Consider the following 17,145-nt stretch of genomic DNA (forward strand, 5'->3'; position numbering starts at 1 on the left):
CGACTGCAGGATGCTAGAACCTTGAGTCTGCTCGTGGAGAACTGCGGCAGAGTGAACTATGGCGAAGCCCTGGATGCCCAGCATAAAGGTACACAGTAAGTGAAGGGAGTGAGCAGTGCTCACATAAAGCATTACCATAAGTTAATGAGCTCTCTCAGCAAGCAGATTGAACAGACGTCTAGCGAACCTTTACTGCTTATTTAAATTCAGTACGATGCTGGCCCCACAGAGGCGAGTCGTACCGGTATTCTGCCAGTGATTGTTCCAGTCAATTAATGTCACATTGAATGTGCCCATATTATTTAACTTTACTAAAAGACTGAGTGTGTGTGTCCAATGGGTGTCTTTTTCTCTGTGTGTTCAGGCCTGGTTGGAGATATTGCACTAAATCACACTCCTCTGAAGGGGCTTGCAGTGCACTGTTTGGATATGATGCCCAGCTTTTTAAACTGGTTTGTTTAGTAGTTATGAATTGATTCATTGATGTTATCATATCATAAACTAAGTAGTTAATATTTGCAACAATGTTCGTGTTGAACAAATCATGTTTTATTTTAATTTTTTATTGTTGACCACTGACCAGGCAAAATGATGCTTTATCAGTGTCACAAATATACATTTTTATGCACGAACACAGCGTGTGCATATTTTGCACTTGAGCTAAAGCTAAATAAGTCAATATGAAATATCAGCATCGTCTAAGCCCATTGTATTAACTTCATCCTCTTTAACCCTGTCATGCTCTTCATCCTCTTTAACCCTGTCATCCTCTTCCCCTGCGGTGCTCCTCAGTGTACACTCAGGGCAGTGGAACCCCATGATGGAGACCACGGGGTGTCCCGGCTTCTTCCAGGGGAACCTGCGTGTGGACGGTGAACCAAGAGACACGTTCATCAAGCTGCCAGTAAATATCGCATGCTGAATGTTTATATTAGCACACTCACACAGGATATGGCTCATTTCTGATTCAACTGTTAATGCATAAGGATAACATGCTCATGGTGTACACATGAGGTATAGACACGTATGTCATATATTCTGCGCTTAACTAAAATATAAACAGCAGTGCATACACTTAACTCAAATGTAAACAGCAGTGCATACACTTAACTCAAATATAAACAGAACATGTAGAGTTTTGGTCCCATGTTTCATTACCTGAAAGAAAAGACCCTGTAATTTCTCCAAATTTCTCATAAAAAAAGCTTATTTCTATCAAATTATGTGTACAAATTTCATCTTGTGGAATCCATTGTTTACTGCTCGGTGTATTGACCTTGGTAACACTTTATTTGGATAGTCCGCCTACAGAGACTTTACAGATGGCTTGTTGAAAGTCAATTTCAGCCTTTCTAATTGTTCACTGAACATCACCTTAAACATAGCCACTCCCTAACCCTGTAGTTAACAGAGTTTCAACAGTTTGTTTGTTTGTTTGTTTGTTGATTTATAATCTGAGCATCTGTACATAGTGTACAGGGGCCCATCCAAATAAAGTGTGACCGTTTCCTTATATGGATGGTAACTCTTTGAGATGGTTTCAAAGAAGGCTAAAGTAACCGTTTTGGGTCAGAGTACAACCCCCTGCCAATATTGCTATTGCATAATTCACACTCTTTTTAACAGGGATGGACCAAAGGAGTGGTGTTTGTGAACGGGCATAATCTTGGACGCTACTGGTGTATTGGGCCTCAAAAAGACCTCTACCTCCCTGGTCCTTGGCTCAAAAGTGGAAATAATCAGGTATGCTTGGTTGCTACACAAATACAGATAATTATATCTATTTATCCTTTGGTGTCACAGCACCGCTTAAAACATGACAAGGCCTTTTAACTCTGGCTCCTCTGGTTGAAAAGTATGAACATTTGAATTTGACATTTTTAGTACATTTGAAGTGTGAAATATCTAAGTATCTATTTTCTTTCCTCAGATTGTTGTGTTTGAGGAGCAAAGAGCAGCAGGCAAAATAGTTTTTGCTGAGAATCCAGAGCAGGGAAGGATCATTGATGTGTCCAAACATCCCTTCTGCACCATCATTTAAACTGCTATGTCCTATAATTTACTTTCAAAGAGCAGCAGTACTGACAAATGATGTTGATCTATCATGTACTAAATTAGAAATATCTTCCCAGTGTGACCCAGGAATAACATTCACTAATGGTAACAATGACGCTGTCACCAAGCCATGTATCTTTTTGTCTTCCTTGCGGCACAGAGAGCTTTCTGAAATATTTACTGATATGGCCAGTTATGGAGTTAATCGTGTTCATTTCAAGATGTTATGCCTGCCAAACTAATACAAATCAAGTGTCTGTTTGAACTAGATAGCAATTGTCAGATGTCAGCAAGGTAAATCTTGATTACTGTTACATCTGACATATTTCTGTGTATCTGTTATTTGTCAACCTGCCTCCCATGGGGTATATACATGTGACAACAATAAACATTGATTCAACTACTTTTGTCAATTCAATGTATTTAGTATTCAATAGCCAAATGTCACACTGGGCAATTCAATGTAAATGTTCCAAGTCAAAGCCCCAAACACTATAACTTAAGACTGCTGAGGGATTCATATAGGCTGGTGAACAAAGTCCAGGGTCATGCCCCCTGACTTCTTTACCTAATTGCATGTAGAGCAAAAGTCATTACTTATATTGTGACACCTCTACATTATCTATCTATCTAACTATTTATCTAAATGTGTCCATATTATTTAACTTTACTAAAAGAAAGTGAGTGTGTGTGTCCAATGGGTGTCTTTTTCTCTGTGTGTTCAGGCCTGGTTGGAGATATTGCACTAAATCACACTCCTCTGAAAGGCTTGCAGTGCACTGTTTGGATATGATGCCCAGCTTTTTAAACTGGTTTGTTTAGTAGTTATTCATTGATTAATTGATGCTATCCTAAAGTAAGTAGTTCAATATTTCCAACAATGTTCGTGTAGAACAAATCATGTTTTATTTGTTCATCATTTTGACCATTAGGCAAAATGATGCTTTATCAGTGTCCCAAATATAATTTTTTTATGCACTAACACAGCGTGTGCAAATTTTGCACTTGAGCTAAAGCTAAATAAGTGAATAAGAAATCTCAGCATCGTCTGTAGACAATCATGATTATAATACAATGGTGTGGTGAACATGAAGCAGTTTTGCAACAACAAGTGTCATGAGGCCCGTGTGCAGAGGTGAGTGTCTTGTTAGGTCAGGCCAGTCAGAGAGGGGCCTGGGTGCAGAGAGGCTTGTGTGCCAGGCAGAGAGGCCTGTGTGTAGGGATGAAGGTCAGGCCAAACAGAGAGGCCTATTTTCTCAAAACAAGATCACACAGTTTCCACAGGTGCAGGCTTTCAGAGACAGCCAAATATTAATTAAAAGGTTTGTGCATAAGAGGATGCGGAATTCATCAAAGAGCAGGTAGAAGTTCCCAAGAAAGAGCACTGCCATCATAACAGGGAGGGGTGAAACTGCTGATAAGGACAAAGCTGCTCAGCATCTTGAAAGATGTTTTAGCAATTAGTGAGCAGAATATTCTGGTTGGTTCAATTTGGAAACGTTTTAGGCTTTTGATTGGAAAAGCACAGTGACGGAATATGCCCTTTAAATAGTTAGTGCACTGGGTTTTTGACAGAGCTGCTCCATGGACCACCACTCTCGATTTGAATGAAATGTCTGCAAGATTGAATAAAACTTCAGTTCATCGCATTTGGTCTTCTGACTCTGATTGAGTATCAACTCTAAGATTTGAAGAGGTTGTTTTCGCTACAACACGTCTAAGCCCATTGTATTACAGTTTTTCTCGATTGCTTAAACACAATTTTGACTGCTTTGTTTTGTTTTTCATTTCACTCACACAATTAGTACAACCACACACCCAATGAGCAAAACACCTCAGATCCATTGCAAAATGAAACACTCTTGTAAAAACTATACACTAATTTAACAAAACCATATTTTGTTACCATATGAAACACACGTTGCATATGACGGAATTCTGTTTGTACCACTTACACACTGCTGTTATAAACCTAAAACACTTTTAGCAATTCTACTTCTCAGTGATTAGAGTAGTGTACGTGAAGTACACAGATAAAGTGCAAATATCCAATACATTCACCGAACACTACACAAGACCAATGCTGCAGACTGATGAAAATATTATTTAATTCTCTCCATATACACAAATCAGTCAAACATGGAGAATCACAACAAAAACAACTAAACTTGTCTCAGTTTTCATAACTGCATAACACTTGATGGCTGTGTTCAACTAATTGCCACAAAGTGTGGTAATTTGACTTGCAGTGCTTTGGAATTGCAAGGAAGTGACATCTTGATATACGTCTGTGTCTAAAGCATAAAGGTGTGTTTAGTGTTTTGCAAATCACTTGTGTGTATTGTTTCGCAAAAAGTGTGATGTTGACATGTGCTTATAGTGGTGCAAATCTGAGCCGTTGTTTTGCTCCTTGAGTGAAGGTTTTGATAATTGTGCAATACTTTTGATTTTAGTGTTTATCCAGTCCTAAAAAACTGTAACATCATCTCTTTTAACCCTGTCATGCTCTTCCTCTGCGGTGCGTCTCAGTGTACACTCAGGGCAGTGGGACAACAATAAACATTGATTAAACTACTTTTCAATGTATTTAGTATTCAATAGCCCAATGTCACACTGGGCAATTAAATGTAAATGTTCCAAGCCAAAGCCCCAAACACTATAACTTAAGAATGCTGAGGGATTCATATAGGCTGGTGACCAAAGTCCAGGGTCATGCCCCCTGACTTCTTTACCTAATTGCATGTAGAGCAAAAGTCATTACTTATATTGTGATGCCTATAGAATATCTATCTATCTATCTATCTATCTATCTATCTATCTATCTCTCTCTACTATGTACTATATATATAAATACAAAATACAACTGCAATCCATTCTAGCTGTGTAAAGAGTATAGTGAGGGTTTAACACAGACCAGGTCAATGAGGGTGTTATAGCATGGAATTCAACAGTTCGGCTCAACAGTTCAGCGAAAGTCCTTCCCCGACCCCGGAACCAGGAAGTGAGGGGCTGACACGCCCCCCCACAACTGGCGAGGTATACTGCTAGCGTCTGGATTGGACAAGTGACTTGTATGTCATGATGCTCCTGCAGTAGCGTCCTATTCACAACACAACATACACCTACAAAATCTGCGTAACAGTCTCAAATATCGGTGTGTTACGGACTAAGTGGATCTCCAAATGACAGAGCGCTAGGTAGAGGGAAGACAGCAGATCGGTCATCTCAAGTTGACATATTACCCACTTCTTTTATGAAGCGACGTATCATTGTTGCTGCTTTGTCGCCGTTGTTTAGACAGTAACATAATGTGACTGCTTATGTAGGACAGTACGTAGTAGAGTATTTAAATAAATGTAGGGCTACCTGAAAGGAACTTGACAGTTTGCGTGGTTAGGCATTGGGGTTTTTGCATAGTGCCATAAATTATTTAGCTAGCTAAGTTACCTAACTACGATTAGATAGCACGTAAACGCTCTCCTCCCTATCAGCTTCAAGCTGTTTTGAAGATATGGATATTGACATTAGTACCATTTTAGGATGCTCTCTCGGTATTGTTTTGGGAGGACTTACTCTTGCTGCTTATAAACTTGGTCTTTTGTACCAGCTCTTCCACAAGGTAGGTGCACTTCTATGCTTAGCGGTTCATGTCCAGGTTTAAAAACGCACCTTGCAGACATGAATGCAACTGAACTAACGTTAAACTGCCACTGCAATGTTAACGGATCCGAAGTTACACAAACAGGCTACTTAGCTGATGACATGAAAACATAAGGTCATGTACGTTAGAGTTAGTTGAAAACCTCTCCCATTTGTTTTGGTTCAAGTAGGCTTCAGCCCTTTTATCCAAATGAAATTAAAAGAACAACACTACTAGCCAATTGGAAAGGTAGAACAGACTGTTGTCAGGCACACCATTATCTCTCCATCTGTAGAAGACAGGTCAGGGCATTCGGGAAAATAAACTTTGACCTGCATCAGGTGCATTACGCAATGCAAAAGGCAGCTGCACGGCCCTTACAATAGAGTGAATGAACATCGACTTCTTTGGCAACTCTAGTGATTTTGGTTCCACATTGCCTACTCTACACAAAACACGAAATACATTTGCTAGACATGTGTTGACAATTTAAAGAGGTTAGGTTGCACATTCACACCTACTAATCTTTTCTTTGTTTTGGTGTATGTTTCTGCGTGTTTTGCTCGAGTACAATTACAATAAAGGCCTACACAACTGTATGCCAGCGTAGCCTGTGCAGTTTCAGCACAGTGCACTCAGGACAACAAACATACCAACAAACAAACACGTCCCTTGTTCACTTACAGAGTATAATCTTTTACAGCAAGTTCCAGTTTAATCTAATAGTGATAAGAAAAAAAAAATCAAAACATAGCCCAAATCCACAGATATGTTTCTGGCTAAAAAGCCTCAGCAGATGGCTCTGTAATACTCACATCTGCAAACCTCCTTCTCCCTTGGCTTCCCTCTCAGACAGAGACGAAGAGCCCTCGACATGGCGGCGAGAGTGTGGCGGAGGTGCTGCGTGCCCACGGGGTCAAGTTCGTCTTCACCCTCGTCGGGGGCCACATATCCCCCATCCTGGTGGCGTGCGAAAAGCTCGGGATCAGAATCGTGGACACAAGACACGAGGCCACGGCGGTGTTCGCTGCTGACGCCGTGGCCCGACTCTCAGGTAGGTGAATGTGATCAGCGGGTTCAGTGTGAATCACCTGTGGAGGGATTTTAACCACCCTGTTCAGCACAAAGCTGTCAAAGTATCACAGAATCACATGCAGAGCTTGCAGCATGACACACTTGATGATGTGGCGTGGTGATGGTGCCATCATTGTAGCATCTTGTAATCGCTATTCATTTCTTTGTCTGTGTGTGTACATATATTGAGACATTCATAATAACCTTTAATTACATTACAACTCAATCACCGTCCATATTAATTACTGTCCAAAAAAGGTTGGTTAATAATTTTTTAAATAGTTCTTTTCCGATCCACTGGCCCTCATTTAACTGAACGCTTGCTTCCAAAGCTGCACCATCAACAGAGGTTAATCTCTGGAACAGCAGGACTCCTGAGAGACAGAATCTAACGTTTTTAAATATTTATTCTAATGGAGGTCTTGATATCAACACCATTAGGAGAGTTTCCTCTTGGGTGTGATGAGAGGGCTTCACGATCCAAGGCTGCACACAGACATCAGCTAGAAAAGGAAAGAGACCTCATTAAAGGTTTTGTTTGTGCGCTCAAATAAACTCTTTGTTCATTCACAGTCCTGGCGCAACAACTTTTTGCCAGAATCGGGGACTTTGCCTTCAAGTGCCATGACACCTGTCATGCATTTTTAAAGGCCCGCTGCAATAAGCATTCACGGTAGTTTTCCTCTTTTAATAACCAGTACACTTATCAAGGTATAGAGCAGGTGTCTATACTGACTATCACTAAGACCTTAAATACTAATATTTTAAGGTCACTGCAACACATGTTGAAACCAACATCATCAGAACAGTTTCTTAGTTGTGCAAAATCTTAAATGCATGCTGAATGCATGAGTTATGAATCTAAACCAAAGACATCTACAATACATGTCTTGTACAATCCTGTTAACTGAGACTGTAATAGAGACGGCTGTGCTTGTGTTTCTCCCCAGGTACTATAGGCGTAGCTGCGGTGACTGCAGGCCCAGGCCTCACCAACACAGTGACTGCGGTGAAGAATGCACAGATGGCCGAATCGCCTCTGCTCCTGATCGGGGGTGCGGCGGGCACCATGCTGCAGGTCAGTTATTCTTTGCCACGGTCATCGGTGTGTGTGTTTAGGGGATGCAGCCATTTGTTTCAGTAAAAGGTCTTCAGACAATATTGTTGATGGCGCTAAAATAAATAAATAAATATATGCAGTTCAATTTAATTTAATTTAATTAGTTGGTGTGCCTTTAGCATTGGGGGCGTCCACAGGCCAGTAGTGCTTTTGTAAGAGGACAGTTGTGAATGACTGTTCTAAAGGTCAAGAAAGCTGTTGGAGGTGGATGTCATTTTAGGTCTAAAATGTGCCTGATGTTTTCCTTAAACAGAATCTTTCTTTTGACATCAGTAGGAAGTTTAGGTCTAAATATTGCAAAGCTCCTCCAGAGACACTAGATGGCGCCATTAAAACATCATTGCCGGCACTGCCTCACCATGACTGAATAAATCTGGGTTTAGAAGTGCTGTTTCTCAAGTTTCTCAAGTTTAGTTTGCGTGTTATATACCAAGTCTATAGTCCCATTTTCTGTTGACCCTCAACAAGGAAAAAATTAGGATGATGGAGAAAGCTGGTTAAGGAGCTCTTTGTAATACAAAGCAATAGAAATGAAGCTTGAGCTTCACTGTGTATAGCTAGTTGCATAATTTGCACGGGCTGTAGCCTGCAGGGAAAGTGAAAAAGGTGGTGTTGGTGTTAACTCTCCACCGTGTTCGTTTCATCTGTTTCAGGGTCGAGGAGCATTGCAGGACATTGACCAGATGTCGCTGTTCAAGCCGCTTTGCAAGTTCTGTGCGTCGGTCCGGACCATCAGGGAGATCGTGCCTGTCGTCAGGAAGGCCTTGGCCGTCGCACAGTCTGGGACTCCTGGTAATAGCATAGTAATAGTAGTAACGTAATTTGATTAGTAGTTGGTTGTTTAGGGGTCCCCCCTCGAGGCTCACCCCACACATTGGGAACCACTGCTTTAAAAAGAGGAATGGAACTAAACTATATGAAAACGTCTTTCAAAGAAGTTGTTTGCTGAACCACTGCAGTTAGTATGTCTTAGTGTTTGTGCATAATGACGTTATTGTAGGTCGTATAATGCACTGGGCTCCCTCTTTGTGTTTCTGTGAGATAAGTGTGTGTGCTTTGAGGAGTGCCACAGATGTGTGTGTGTTTGACTAGTGTCATTCCTCTGTGTGTTTTCCACAGGGCCTGTGTTTGTGGAGTTCCCCATCGACACACTCTACCCGTATCACCTGGTGTCCAAAGAGTTTGGCGTGAAGAACCCTCCCAAAGGCCTCATGGGAAAAATCGTCACCTGGTAGGAGGAGAGAAGTCTAATTCTATACTATTCTATTCTTTTTTATTGTGTTTTGAGCGGCTTATTATACATTTTTGTGATTATGTGATTTACAGAATTGACAGTTGACGTGTTGTGTGGTAAAGAGAAAAAGAGTTTGCTTCACAGACTTATTTTGTAAAAGGTGTATTCCAGAAAGGTGTATCTTTCAGCAATAGTGCAAGAAAGTAAAATGTACTTTTTTTTTATGTACATTTTTTCTTTACCTAAATAAGGTACATCCAGAATAGCCTCTCAAACCTGTTTGCCGGCGCTTGGGAACCCCGTGATGTGTCACCTTTACCTGTACAGATTCCGCTGGCCACAGACGACCAGGTGAGGTTTTATGTCTCCTGAAAGCCGTCTCAGGTGTCAGAGGTGAGACAGTTAATTTCCTGAATTAGCATTACGTAGTGGCATATCAGGAGAAAATTGACCCAAATATTATGACATTCGAGACCCAGTTAAACGCTTTATTTATTATGTTTGTTTTACTTTAACTAGGCTTAGTATGACAGTGGTGTCAGGTGACAGCATAAGAGCGATTTAAAGTCGTTTTTTTACTAGGTACCAGGTGCGAATTTACCAGGCAGTTTCGTATTTCAGTTGGTTTCAAGAGACTGTTTGTATGCTCTCACACACTCAGTTATAGATGCAGGTGTCAAATGTCATTAATGTAATTGCCATGCAGGTCCAAAGATGCATAGAGCTTGTGAGCAGAGCCAAGAAGCCAGTTATCCTATTGGGCAGCCAGGCTACTCTCCCTCCAACACCCGTGGAGGACATCAGGTGAGGCAGACACAAGACTCCACTAACCACCACAAGCCAGCACAAACCAGCCTTACTCACTAGGGGAGATCACCACAAACCAGCACAAACCAGCCTTACTCACTAGGGCAACCCACCACAAACCAGCCTTACTCACTAGGGCAAACCACCACAAACCAGCCTTATTCACTAGGGCAACCCACCACAAACCAGCCTTACCCACTAGGGGAGATCACCAGAAACCAGCCTTACCCACTAGAGAACACCACAACAAACTAGTACAAACCAGCACAAACCAGCCTTACCCACTAGGGGAGATCACCAGAAACCAGCACAAACTAGCCTTACTCACTAGGGAACACAAGCACAAACCAGCCTTATTCACTAGGGCAAACCACCACAAACCAGCCTTATTCACTAGGGGAGATCACCACAAACCAGCCTTACCCACTAGGGGAGATCACCACAAACCAGCACAAACCAGCCTTACTCACTAGGGCAAACCAGCACAAACCAGCCTTACTCACTAGGGCAAACCAGCACAAACCAGCCTTACTCACTAGGGGAGATCACCACAAACCAGCACAAACCAGCCTTACTCACTAGGGCAAACCAGCACAAACCAGCCTTACTCACTAGGGCAAACCACCACAAACCAGCCTTACCCACTAGGGGAGATCACCACAAACCAGCACAAACCAGCCTTACTCACTAGGGAACACAAGCACAAACTAGCCTTACTCACTAGGGCAAACCACCACAAACCAGCCTTACTCACTAGGGCAAACCACCACAAACCAGCCTTACTCACTAGGGCAAACCACCACAAACCAGCCTTACTCACTAGGGCAAACCACCACAAACCAGCACAAACCAGCCTTTACTCATATGTGCAAAATCCATCCACACCAGCCTTACTCACTAGGGAACACAAGCACAAACTAGCCTTACTCACTAGGGCAAACCACCACAAACCAGCCTTACTCACTAGGGAACACAAGCACAAACCAGCCTTACCCACTAGGGAACACAACCACAAACCAGCCTTACCCACTAGAGAACACCACAACAAACTAGTACAAACCAGCACAAACTAGCCTTACCCACTAGGGCAAACCAGCATGCACACCTACCATGTTTTACATATGGATACCAACACAAGCCAGCATGCTCAGCCATCCTGTGTGACATTTGAATCAAACCAATCAGCCTGACTCACTAGCATGCACAGCCGTCCTGTGTGAAAATTGGCCATTGTAACAATCATTAATTAATGTGTCTTAATGAATGTCTGGGTTATTTTTTTCTACTCAGGAAGGCCTTGGAGACTTTGGGTATCCCATGCTTCCTGGGTGGAATGTCCCGAGGGATGCTGGGAAAAGACAGCCCCATACACATCAGACAGAACCGACGTGACGCCCTGAAAGAGGCTGATCTGGTGGTGCTAGCAGGCAAGGCCCAGAGAGACCCTTAGAGACGCACGAGAACACGTAGAACGTCCTGTAGTGCTGACTTACTGTCAGAGAAGTGGGATATAGTACATGTACGGTGCAGTTGTGGAAAGTTGTGAAGCACAAGATTTCTTGTATATTTTTGTAGAAGTCTTGTATTTACTTCAGGAGAATAGCAAAGAGGGTACCCACGCTACCCAAGAGTGCTTGATTTAATTTTGTTTTTTTTCCTCAACACTTAACTAGTTTTAGTTTTTCACATCCAGTCCCTCTTGATGTGTTTAAGTAATCAGTCCTTTTTCATAAATTTACACATCATCTATGGTAAAGCCCATAACCAACTGTGTTAGAAAAGAACCGCTGAGTTTTTGTAAAAAAAAAGTACACAAAACAATGCTTACAAGTCCTTATTGTCTGGTTTACCTTTCAAACATGTCCGATAGATAAAAAAAACGTCCTCTTTTCCCATCAGTATGATGTGTACAGTACAGCGGCTGTGGATGTGGATGTGGATGTGTTAACACTGTGTGTATGACAGGTACGGTGTGCGACTTCCGCCTCAGCTATGGCAGAGTGCTGAACCGACGCAGTAAAATCATCGCCGTGAACCGAGACAAGAGCCAGCTACTGAAGAACTCTGACATGTTCTGGAAGCCTACAGTGGCCATTCAGGGTGAGGCCTGCAAACACTTCCTACAACTGCTACTCTGTTTCTTAGACAGACAGCCCATGGTAGCTGAAGCATTTAGAAGAGTTTGTCTCACCCATAGACGTATCAGTGTTGCCATTTGTCAACAGATAAAATGGCTGAATAGGGAGAGTGAATGACGGAGAAGAGCTTTGAGGGTTAATATATATATAATATGAACACATGCACCATATGTTTGCCTTGGGCTCATTGCCTCAAAGCAACAGTATGCAGGAATTTATGACTGTGTGATTCATAGTTTTATAGGCAACTGGATTTGGTATTATTTTTCGAATTAATTTTGATGTATCGCATTTTGAGTATGCACTGTGCTTTCACGGGAAGATGTTGCTAACTATATCACCAAAATGCACCAGTTATGTAAGCAGGTTTATATCAGTGCCAGCTGTGCTGTTTGTTGGTGGTGTTTGTAAGATTTTTGCATGCCTTTGAGGTAGTTAGCGCACTAATTTCAGACCAGACCTCCTTACTGCCACTTTAAATACAACTGGAAGATACTCAGTCATAATAGTGAGCAGAGATGATTTTGAAAGACAAATATAGTTTAAAGAGCTATGAAGAAAATAACCCCTCTTGTGTCTCCCTATCGTCTATCGTGTCCATCTTGTCCAGGAGATGCAGGGTCTCTCCTACAGCGTCTCTCTGAGGGACTGAAGGGGTACAAGTGTCCTGAGGACTGGCCCCAGAGCTTAAAACAGGGGGACATCACCAAAGAGAATGCAAACCGGTGATGGCATTTCCCTCACCTTAAAAGAATATTCTAGCAAAAGAGTCGATCGAGTCTTGCTTTAGATCCACAGTTCTGCTACTTCAGATTTGTCAGCAATACATGTGTCTCTAGTATGTTACGCAAATACAAAAGCACTTTGAGACTTCTTTGTATTTTCTTTGTGTGCTATATAAATAAATCCATTATTATTATTATTATTATTATATTATTATTATTATACAAGCCCACTATGTCTCTGTCTTCCTACACACAGATCGAAGGCGGACGAGAAGACAGATCACCATCTCAACCCGCTGAGCGTGTTGCACCGCGTGGACGAGCTCATGGCCGAGGACAGCATCATCGTCGCCGACGGCGGAGACTTTGTGGGCAGCGCAGCGTACATCATGAGGCCGCGGGGACCGCTGCGTTGGCTTGACCCAGGTCAGGACCAGGGACAGCGTCCGAAATACTGCTTCACAAATACCCTCCCAAGCCACACACAGTCAATATTTCACTATAAATATTATCACCTAAAGACTAGTGGAACATTGGTGGGATGTGTCACATCATTCAGTTTAAATATTATATGTTATAGTGGGAGGAAGGGAAATAGTAACTATATAATACTATTTATTATTACTATGTAACTATAAAATACAAACTAAATACTAAAATAATTTATTTATTTGCACCAGATTTGTCTTTTATTAGACATTTCTGCATGGACCTGACAGTATATCAAGTCCAAAAATACAAAGAGGTGGTCACGCATTATTATAATATCCAGCATATTAATATCACGGTACCATTAAACATTAAACCTCAAACAGACTCAAAGACAGAGACTGGATAGAGGAGAACAAAAGAGGAAAAGGGAACAAGATGTTGATATTACCTTCTGTGTACAATTTCTGTGTGTAATGGTGGTTGTAATACGAACTCAATCAGGATTGTAATGGGTCACACTTTATTTGGATGGTCGTCTATTGACCATCTACAGATTTCACTTGAATTTCAACAAACCATCTGTGAAGTCTCTGTAGGCGGACTTTCCAAATACAGTGTTACCTTGTGACATGCTATATGAGAGCTCAGTATGTACTCTATGAGTGCTGTGCAGATGTGTAATGTGTGGACGCTGACAAAAAGCTACCCTTGTTTCCGCTCAGGGGCTTTCGGGACACTGGGTGTGGGAGGAGGCTTTGCTCTTGGGGCAAAGCTCTGCAGACCGGAATCAGAGGTGCGGCCCCACACCATCACTATGGTTACACCGATCCTCTGACTTAGATTCAGGAACTTATTTATGCCAACCGCTTCTTCACTGAAGCAGGTTCTACTAATTCAGAATATTAATGAATTCAACAGCATAGTTGGGATATGCTTTTTTGCTTAGTATCAACAGACTAACAGTTTTCTGTAAGACCAGAGTACACAAACATACTTTTTAACTTGGTATGTGTGGTTTAAAAAAACAAATCCAGAGGAGGGTTTTTCATTAGTTTGTTGACTGATTAAAACTGACTTCCAGGTTTGGGTCGTCTATGGCGATGGTTCCCTTGGCTACAGTGTGGCAGAATTTGACACCTTCACTCGGCATAAGGTAGAGTGCATCTCTCTCACACGCACCACAAGACACAGCAGTTATCTTAAAGACCCACCCATAACCCGTCTGAGGGGATGATCAATTCAGAAAAATATTCTTAAGAAAAACATTTTAGACTTAAATAAATAAATAAATAATAATAATAAAAATACATTAATTCATTTAAAAAGCTTTAGTCAATAGTATTACTCCAATCTCTTTCCTGCTGACTCTCTCTCTCTCTCTCTCTCTCTCTCTCTCTCTCTCTCTCTCTCAGACTCCTGTGATCGCTGTGGTGGGAAATGATGCTTGCTGGAGTCAGATATCCAGAGAGCAGGTCCCTATCCTGGGAAGTAACGTGGCCTGTGGTCTGGCTTTCACAGGTCGGTGTTAAGCCGTGTTAGTTGAAAAACTGCGCAAATACTAGGCTAGTTCAACATTAAGACACATAATGGTCGTCTCAGGGAAACGAATCAAATTCTAGGCTAGTTCAACATTAAGACACATAATGGTCGTCTCAGTGAAACTAGTCAAATACTAGGCTAGTTCAACATTAAGACACATAACATTCGTCTCAGGAAAACTAGTCAAATACTAGGCTAGTTCAACATTATGACACGTAACGGTCGTCTCAGGGAAACTAGTCAAATACTAGGCTAGTTCAACATTATGACACATAACGGTCGTCTCAGGGAAACTAGTCAAATACTAAGCTAGTTCAACATTATGACACGTAGCGGTCGTCTCAGGGAAACTAGTCAAATACTAGGCTAGTTCAACATTATGACATAACGGTCGTCTCAGGGAACCTCAGTCTCTCAAGGATCATACTGATTGTTGTTTTCTAGTGTCTTTTTGACACCAGTCCCTTTGTTGGTGACATGTCACTGTGTTGCTGTAGCCATGGTAACAGTGCTATTGTATGGTGTTGATCGGTCTCTTGGACCAAAGGACTTAATAGTGGCTTGACTGCATTTTATGGCCCATTGAGTGCTGCTAGTTTAACTGTGGGTTTGCAATGGGATTGCCAGGATTTGCAACACTGTTTCACTGCAGGATTCAGTTATCTGTGCCTTGAAATAATTTCCACATCTCACACTGCCCCCATCTATACTAGACTACCACGTTGTTGCCAATGGCTTCGGAGGCATCGGCCACCTGGTTGGGCGCGAGAATGAGGCGCAGCTGGATGACATCATCAAGGAGGCGCAGCATCAGAGCAGGGAGGGCCGGGCGACGCTACTCAACGTCCTCATCGGGAAGACCAACTTCCGAGAGGGCTCGATCTCCGTGTAGGACTCCTCCTCCTGACACTGTACTCCTCCCAACCCGGCCAGAGAAGGAAATCACTAAGCATTTTATTCAGCCCTGAGAATCATTCCAACTTTACTGCACTCATGTGCTCTATCAGAAGCCCAATGATTTAAGTGATACTGTAAATGAGAGATGGCTGGGATGAATGTGCATATACTAGGGCGTAGGGGGCGCCCTTGGGGCAGAGAATGGAATGCTGTTGTATGCTGTGCTGCCTCTCCCCTACTGTACTCTAATGTACTGCACGGGTTTTGTAGAAAAGGGAATTATAGCAACAGTTATATGTGCAACTCCAGTTATCCTCTCCACCAGCAGTTCTTCAGCCAAGTTCATTGAAGGCCTTATAGTTGAACTATATATGTATATGTGTTGACTTGGAAAAAAATATGTATTACACTTAATTATTATTTTTTAATATTGGAACCTTATTAGGAATTGCAAAAGTTGCAATGAATCAATATGAAGTAACCGTTTACAATTGATGGTTAAATGTCTGGTGTATCCTCAAAACATGCTGCAGGTCTACAGAACTGTGACCTGGAATGCCAATAAACAGAATGCTCATTCACCTGTAATGACTGAATGTGAAATCTCACTTTTACAAGCAACAACACACAGAGAAAGTATGTCACCCAGGAGTTCTCTCTGAACGACTAAGCAGACCATTGACAAATCATTTGATTTAATGTTCAAGAGCACATCAAAACCTGCTCAATTAAAACGGTTCAGTAACATGAAAGCAAATTCTATAATCTCCTTTTATGTGTGTGGGGGGCGCAAATTCTGTCCACTGGTATGATTTATTTGATGAATTTCCTGAGCACGTCTTACTTCTATGCCTTTAGTGGACACAGATCAGTCCATTTGTCTGTTTGAGAGGGAAAACAGTGCTGAATAGAAGGGATTGGGGAAAAAATTGAAATGTTTGGTGTTGCAATAAAGAAATGAATGGGCAGTTGACTGATTTATTGTGAATGTTATCATTGAGGCTTTGAGGAAGGAAAACAAAGTGGCTTGGACTGAGCCGTACAGCATTTCAGCCAATCAACAGCAAAGGGCGCTCATGCTCCAAGGCTGTTGAGTACAAGTGAAGGACAACACCTTTAAGCCACACAACACCAATTCAGGATTTCTTGGTCAAACTACTCTTAGTTCAACGTGAGGTGAGAGTAAAGGAAGCAGTATGGACTGCTTAAGCTTTGTGTAGAAGAATTTGAAAGTATAAGCGTCTTTAATATTAAAGTATAAGGTGTTTTCTACTCGTGGAACTGATTGTATAGTTGGTGTGAGATAATGAGATTGTCACTGTCTTGAACAGCATCATAAGGATGTCATTATATCCTGGAGGAACAAGGTGCCAACACCACCAGCGCCATGGGCTTATTCCCTGGGAGCATACATGACTGCATCTTGTCTCTCAGGCTCAAGGGCACATTGGAACACTTGGACATTTATTTTTCACTCTTCTGGG

At 41.9% G+C, this 17,145-nt stretch overlaps 2 protein-coding genes across 2 annotated transcripts in view; both read left to right on the plus strand.

The window, feature by feature from the left end:
* glb1l2 (galactosidase beta 1 like 2) overlaps positions 1-2,458 on the plus strand; it is a 9,481-nt gene extending 7,023 nt beyond the window's left edge. Inside the window, exons 15-19 of the mRNA XM_031573869.1 lie at positions 10-88; positions 365-452; positions 793-904; positions 1,627-1,743; positions 1,931-2,458. Of these exons, the coding sequence (XP_031429729.1) occupies positions 10-88; positions 365-452; positions 793-904; positions 1,627-1,743; positions 1,931-2,041 (507 nt within the window). The 3' untranslated portion in view covers positions 2,042-2,458. The remainder of the gene's footprint in view (positions 1-9; positions 89-364; positions 453-792; positions 905-1,626; positions 1,744-1,930) is intronic.
* A 2,750-nt stretch (positions 2,459-5,208) lies between these two features.
* Positions 5,209-16,629, plus strand: ilvbl (ilvB (bacterial acetolactate synthase)-like). Its single transcript, XM_031573870.2, has 15 exons — positions 5,209-5,674; positions 6,548-6,749; positions 7,720-7,847; positions 8,543-8,681; positions 9,009-9,120; positions 9,375-9,474; positions 9,830-9,927; positions 11,221-11,357; positions 11,896-12,030; positions 12,679-12,793; positions 13,050-13,219; positions 13,948-14,018; positions 14,307-14,378; positions 14,638-14,743; positions 15,478-16,629. Exons 1-15 carry the CDS (start codon positions 5,567-5,569, stop codon positions 15,654-15,656), a joined length of 1,872 nt encoding a protein of 623 aa, XP_031429730.1. The 5' UTR covers positions 5,209-5,566; the 3' UTR covers positions 15,657-16,629.
* Positions 16,630-17,145: the final 516 nt, after the last annotated feature.

The sequence above is a fragment of the Clupea harengus genome, chromosome 9 (assembly GCF_900700415.2).
Source record: "Clupea harengus chromosome 9, Ch_v2.0.2, whole genome shotgun sequence".
Lineage (NCBI taxonomy): Eukaryota > Metazoa > Chordata > Actinopteri > Clupeiformes > Clupeidae > Clupea > Clupea harengus.

Excerpts from the sequence above, each read along its gene's own strand:
- ilvbl (XM_031573870.2), top strand. The coding sequence starts at position 5,567 with ATGGATATTGACATTAGTACCATTTTAGGATGCTCTCTCGGTATTGTT. Across the intron at positions 12,794-13,049 it reads ACCAAAGAGAATGCAAACCG|ATCGAAGGCGGACGAGAAGA; the intron begins GTGATGGCATTT and ends TCCTACACACAG. Across the intron at positions 14,379-14,637 it reads ACACCTTCACTCGGCATAAG|ACTCCTGTGATCGCTGTGGT; the intron begins GTAGAGTGCATC and ends TCTCTCTCTCAG.